General features: G+C 45.8%; 1 protein-coding gene across 1 annotated transcript; it reads left to right on the forward strand.

Moving 5' to 3' along the window:
- On the forward strand, positions 1 to 5,942 carry LOC129555914 (spleen trypsin inhibitor I-like). Its single transcript, XM_055425874.2, has 4 exons — positions 1 to 198; positions 1,871 to 1,912; positions 4,526 to 4,721; positions 5,160 to 5,942. Exons 1-4 carry the CDS (start codon positions 105 to 107, stop codon positions 5,191 to 5,193), a joined length of 366 nt encoding a protein of 121 aa, XP_055281849.2. The 5' UTR covers positions 1 to 104; the 3' UTR covers positions 5,194 to 5,942.
- Positions 5,943 to 6,682: the final 740 nt, after the last annotated feature.

The following is a 6,682-nucleotide window of genomic DNA, read 5'->3' on the forward strand; positions in this document are numbered from 1 at the left end:
TTCTCTTCCCTCCTCATCGCCTGATCTCACCCCCCGGCCAGGATATTAAAAGCTCAGTCCATTCCCAGCATCCTCAGGAGCCCTCCTGCAAGGCCACCACCAAGATGAACCGGCTCTGCCTCTTCGCAGCCTTTTTCTTCCTCCTGGTTATCCTGGTGGACAGCACCCCAGGGTATGAACAGCATACCCAGGACCAAGGTAGGTCCAGGCTCACCTTTCCTGTACAGACTGGATGGAAATGAGGGGAGTTGATGGAAAGGGCGGGGGGCATGGGTGGGGTGGGTGCTGCCAGCTCTCTCTGGATTTCTCCTGGGAAATTGGGCAGTTTTAACTCCAAGAACATTTCACCACTCTCAACATGGAAAAAAATGAAAATCAGAATTAAAAGAATATATATCCAGGTAAAGTACCAGATCAGTGACCACCTCCCTGAGACTCTATTCCTGGTCAGTGCAGTGTCTCTGATCCTCACTGTAGGGTAATGCAAAGATATATATTTGATCCTTGACTGATTCATGAGGCAGGCCTTTTGAACCTCTTGGAATTCACTGTTTTTCATAGGTCATGAGATAAGTCATGGACAGCAACTGACAATAACTTCAGAACTGCGCTTATCTCCAAACAGGCATTTGCAAGTTAGAATTTTCACCAGGCCCCATGACAGCATTTCTGGGAAGAGGGGAGGACACTGAGACTCAATCAATCACCAATGACCACAGATCAATCAATATGCCTTTGATTTGAAGCCTAAATAGAAACCCATAAACACTGGTGTTTAGAGAGCTTTCAGGGTGATAAACACAAGGAGGTGATGTGAGGGTGCTGGGCTCACTGGGGTACGGAGGCTCCACACGCCTCCTCTCCGCCTTCGCCCTACATGTCTCCTCCATTTCACTGTCCCTGAGTTTTATTTCTTTATAATAATATGGGTATAATGAGTGAGGTGTTTCCTGGGTTCAGTCGCTGGTTCTGTAGAGTTATTGAGCATGGAGGTAGGGGTCATGGAAGCTCTGACTTTCACCCAGTTGGTCACAAGCATGAATTATTTGAGATCACATGACTCATATCTGAACTGAGGACAGTAAGAGCCCTCAACCAACAGGATTTTGCACCAAGTCCACCCATACACTATCAGAAGTAAATTGACTATGCGACACCCAGTGGGTGTTTGGGGAATTGGTTGGTGTTGGTAGAGACATCACACATTTGGTGTCAAAGAAAAACTCAAACTCACTCTACATTGTGATTTGGGGGCTGAGGTGAAACGCGGATACAGGGGAGGAATGAAAATATCCAGAAACTCTTACCAGTTATGTGTATTTTCAGATTTCCTGGCCAAATCAGAAAGTGTGTCAAGTGGGTTGTGACTGGACAGTACCTTGTCCTGACCCTCCTACTACCATGTCTTGTGTCCTGGGGCAAGTCATCTGCAGTTTCCTCATCTGAACAGGGGTACATGCTCCATGGGTTTTTTGAAATGATTACCTGTCAGGAATATAAAGAGTTTTATCACATTTCATGACAACTTTTGTCCATTTTTTACTTTTTAGATGTGTTAATTTTGAAAAAATATGTCTGAGTACCTTCCTTGGGCAAGAAAGAATATTTAAGTATCATGTAATGATATTTCTTTATTACTAAAATTAATCAGAAAGATATAAGACCACTGAGCAGAGCAACTTCAGGGAAAGGAAAGAAACACAGCCCTTGCGTGGTTGGCTCATGCAACCAAGTCTGGTACAATATTAGTAAAGTCTTCAAGCCCTTTCCCTTGTCCCCTTTGACTGTTACTTTATTATCTGCTTTTGATCGTTTTCCTGGTTCTTGGTCCGGGCCTCCTCAAACTCTAGGAATTTACTGTCTTTCATAGGTTATGGGATTACTTGTGGAAGACGAAATGAGAAGCATTCAGGTACGGACTGGTCTAAAAAAAAATTTAAACCACCTTATAAAGGTTTGAACCTTCAGTCCCCTTCACCATGCTGGCTCCTCTGGGGAGAGTGGAGGATACTAACTGGGATCAATTATCAACAGCTGACAACTCAATCAATATGCAGATTTATTGAAAACTCAGTAATATCCGTAAACGTTGGGGTTCAGAGTATTTTCAGGGAGACGAACATTGGGGTTCAGAGTATTTTCAGGGAGAGGAGGTGATGTGAGGGTCCGTGCTCACTAGGGCATGAAGGCTTCACACACCTCCATTCCCCCTTTGACCTACACGTCTCCTCTTTTTCTCCCTCTCTGAGTTGCCTCCTTTCTAAATTTCTGGGGAAAGTAAGTGAAGTGCTTTCCTGAATTCAGTCACTGGTTCTACTGAGTGACTGAAGATGGAAGAGGGGTCGTGGTACCTTCGACTTTTAGCCAGGTGGTCACAAGTGTGAGTTATTCAGGATCACGGGGCTGGCATCTGAACTGAGGACAGTTTTGAGCCCTCTCTGTGCAGAGTCTGATGTGCCTGATCATCAAGTAGATTTGTTTACTAAAAGGAATTCAAGTCATATTCATTCTATTCAAAGGCCGTGTACTTGCTGAGAGAATGAAGATGGAAGTTACTAAGTCCCTACAAAGCATTGTTCTTGGGGTGGGGAAACAGCTGTGAAAAAAATATGGCAAAACAATTTGCCTTCAAGAAGGGAGACAAACAATTGCAGAGGGGAGAAATCCTATGGTAGATTATAAGTTTCCTGAAGGTAGAGAGGGATGCTTTGCTTTTTCTTTCCAGGGTCAGGGAAACCTGTGATAAGGAGGCTTTGAGCAGAGGCTGCAGAAGTAACGTGCCTGGTGTGTTGGAACAGCAGCCAGGACCAGGGTGGATGGAGCTGGGTGGGTGGAGGGGAGGGGAGTGGAAGGCTATGAAGCCGAGAGGCCATGGGGGTGGGTTATGAGGAGTCTCACAAGAGACTTACTAAGTCCCACAGGACTTATTAAGATCAAAATTTGACTCCCAGACAAACAGGGAGTCACTGAGGGATTGGTCATGGGAGCAATGGGGGTAGGAATCAATAGTAACAGGATCCCTGAGGCTGCAGTGCGGAGTGCCCTCTAGGGGATGAAGGGTAGACACGGAGGCCCAGGGAGCAGACTGCTGCAGTGGTCCACATGAGCCCTGATGGAGCGTTTATTTATGTTCTCTGAATCGATCTCAGGGTTCTTGAATAATATGAATGTCTTGCTCTGAGGTTTCTGTGGAGGCTTCATTACTTAGTCATGATGCATTAAATCATTAGCTATTGGTGACTGTTCAACCGACAGCTCCTCTCCTCTCCCTGAGGTGGAGGCGAGGAGGAGGAGGAGGACAGAGGACAAAAGACCAAGGAGGAGGGTAGGAAGGAAAGTTCCAACCATCCCTCCTGCCAGACAGTCCTTCCTGTGGATTCAGAGCCCATGCTGGGGTTAAGAGGGTCTTTCCAAAATCATTGATGTCACATACCAAAAGACACTTTTATTGTTCTCATCACATAAGAAATACCAACGTTTTTAGGAACTTAGTGTTAGGAAAAAAATTTAAAAAACCATATACTTCTTCTTATAATCACAATATCAGCATATCATTATTCAATATATAGAATCCTCCTGAGGTATCCAAAGTAAACACATCGGTATGTTTTCTTCATGACTTTTCCCATTACAGCATGTTTCCTTCACATTTTTTATTAATGGTGGAAAGTTTTTAACATGCACATAAGCACAGAGAATAGTATTATAAAACCAAGGTATCAAGACCCAGTAATTACTGACCTATAGCAAATATTTTCACCTCTGAGCTCTTTTTCTTGTTTTAAAGTTGTGGGTTTTGTTTTGAGCATTTGTGTATTTATTTTTGGCTTCCCAGGTGGTGCTAGTGGTAAAGAACCCACCTGCCAATACAGGAGATGCCAGAGACCTGGGTTCAATCCCTGGGTTGGGAAGATGCCCTGGAAGAGGGCACAGCAACCCACTCCAGTGTTCTTGCCTGGAGGATCCGTTGGACAGATGAGCCTGGTGGGCTACAGTTTGTAGTGTCACAAGGAGTCCAACACGACCAAAGTGACTTGGCATGCACATGTGCGCACACACATATACATTAATTTGGATACATTGGGTCTTAGTTGCAGGGTTGAAGGCTCAGTAATTGTGGCCCGCCGGCTTAGTTGTCCCATGGCATATGGGCCCTTAGTTCCCTGGCAAGGGATGAAACCCAGGATTCCTTAGTTGGAAGGAGGTTCTTAACCACTGAACCACCTCAGAAGTCTTATAGAACTTTTAAGGCTAATCAAAGGCATTATACCAAGTTTCCTTAAAATACTTAATGAGAAGATATATATATATATATATATTTGAACATGATTACTATCTCATGTTACATCTAGCAGCATTCATAATTCTGTCCCAGGAAGGAAGTTTTCAATGGCCTTCTCAATTTGACCATCCCCCACAACTCCAACATTCTCTATTGCAAACAAACTGACAGTTCTAGTCGTTGACCGTATATGGAGTTGTGATGACCATCTTCATAACTAAGCCACTGTTCCTCTCATTCCAGCAGCTTCTAGGCCTGCCTTCTGCCTGAAGCCTAAAATAATAGGTCCCTGCAAGGGTAAGAAGATCAGGTACTTCTACGATGCCAAGACCGGGCACTGCCAACACTTTTTCTACGGTGGCTGCAAAGGGAACCTGAATAACTTCTACACCATGGCGCAGTGCATGAAGACCTGCTGTCACGCGGCAGGGTCCCGGAAGTAAGACAGGGGCGGGGCAGGGTGGGAGGGGAAGGGCTGGGGAAAGGGGCGGAGCTCAGGGGCCGCACACCATTCACCCTGCACAGCGGCTTCCTCCTCGCTGCTGCCGGAAGAGGCCGCAGTGTCCTGTGAAACCACACGCTGAGCGAGTTCTCCAGGGAGAGAACGGCAGAAGGTCACCCCAGAGGCCTCTTTGTGATCATCTCAGCCTGATCACATGCTCCCCTTTCTCAGTTGGGAACACTGATTCAGCCATCCTCCAGGGCAGGTCTGCAGTGCTCCTGAGTGCCTCCCCGCATCCAGGCTTGGAAAATTCACTGCCTTTTTGTTGGTTTCACACTTCTTTTGAAAATCTAGGATCTGTCAAGATGAACAGTATCTAGGTTTGGGGCTACAGTGAAGTCACTCAGGAAGTTCCTTTTTTTGTTTTTCTTGCAGAGGTCATGGGAAGAGTCATCCTCCAAAACTCTGAAGTCCGAGGAGGACCCATGAAAGTCTGGGCTGTGGCTGCTCCTGAAACAGTTCAGTCTCCTCACATTTCTTCTCTCCCCTACCTTCCTCAGCAAAGCCTGCCTATTTCCTTTCCTCCATGATGCTGAGAGACTTCCCTGGTGGCTCAGATGGTAAAAGCAATGCGGGAGACCTGGGTTCAATCCCTGGGTCAGGAAGATCTCCTGGAGAAGGAAATGGCAACCCACTCCAGTGTTCTTGCCTGGAAAATCCCATGGACAGAGGAGCCTGGTGGGCTACAGTCCATGGGGTCGCAGAGTCAGACACGACTTAGTGACTGAACAACACGGGTCTATGCACCTTAGTTCTGTCTTATCCAGTTGGCTCTAAGCACCATGGCAGCATGTCTTCCCTTTATCCTGAGCACTTAGCACAGTTCCTAGCATGAAGGAAGCAGTTCATAATTATGTGAGGAAGGAAGGAGTGCAGGAGGAGCACATTCCTCTCTACCAGAGTAACTACAGAGCCTGAGGTTTGACACCAAGATTGTTGTCTCAACCCACATACTCATGGCATCCTCACCTTCATCCCCCTCCACGCCATCACTGCTCTCCTTGTGTGAGGCCTTGGTGGAATTTCTGGCATCCATTTCTCAGCATCAGTAATGAGAGAAGTCTTTGCAATTAAAAAAAAAAAAAACCCTTTTCCCATAAAGATGTTTTCCTTTCTGTATTTTCAAACACTGTGGCTTATATTTCAATAAATGCATATTCAAAACTAAACTGAGGGCAGTGGAGTCTGCTGTTTTCAACTACAAATGTTTACCAATAGGGTCCTTGGAAATGGTGGTCCTTCTCTCTGTTCTGCAGAGCAGTGGGTGCCTCCCCTTTCCCAGTCCACAGACTGTGCCCTACCAGGTAGAGGAAGCAAACCCATCAGCGACCTCTTAATAGCCACCCCAAGTTACACAAAATCCTGGGAAACGGACACATCAGTGTGAAAGCTTTTATTCCTTACTTCTAAGTCTAGTTCAAATTTGGGGACAGGCTGTTCTCCTGGACTCTCAGAAGGAGAAAGTGCATAAGGTTCAGTTGTTCATCTTTCTAAGGAATCTGATTCCCTGAAGTCACATGTGGGGAGGGGGTGTCTTACTTCAGTTAAAGCGGGACAGCTACCGTTTAGTGTGCCAGGTTCTGATAATAAGCAAGGTGACAATATATAGCCTTGTCGTACTCCTTTTCCTATTTGGAACCAGTCCGTTGTTCCATGTCCAGTTCTGACTATTGATTCCTGACCTGCATACAGGTTCTGTGTTAGCATTTTGCCTGCATTACTCTATTAACCATCCTAAGAATCCTTCAAGGGAGGAAATGGAGGACAGAGATGGCACTTAGTTGCTGTATTCGTTTCCTAACTTGGCAGCTTCCCACTCTCCCAAGTAGAGGAACTCTGATGAAGTTTTCCTGCTCTTCCTCTGGGAATATGAAGAAGGGAGGAACTTTGGGAAAACA

Source organism: Moschus berezovskii, chromosome 15, assembly GCF_049115385.1.
Source record: "Moschus berezovskii isolate FMDL1 chromosome 15, NW_MosBer_1.0, whole genome shotgun sequence".
Taxonomy (NCBI): Eukaryota; Metazoa; Chordata; class Mammalia; order Artiodactyla; family Moschidae; genus Moschus; species Moschus berezovskii.

What these genes read in the sequence shown, in the direction of transcription:
- LOC129555914 (XM_055425874.2), top strand. Translation starts at nt 105, where the DNA reads ATGAACCGGCTCTGCCTCTTCGCAGCCTTTTTCTTCCTCCTGGTTATC. An exon ending in ACGAAATGAGAAGCATTCAG is followed by an intron (nt 1,913 to 4,525) that starts GTACGGACTGGT and finishes CTCTCATTCCAG; the next exon opens with CAGCTTCTAGGCCTGCCTTC. An exon ending in CACGCGGCAGGGTCCCGGAA is followed by an intron (nt 4,722 to 5,159) that starts GTAAGACAGGGG and finishes TTTTTCTTGCAG; the next exon opens with AGGTCATGGGAAGAGTCATC.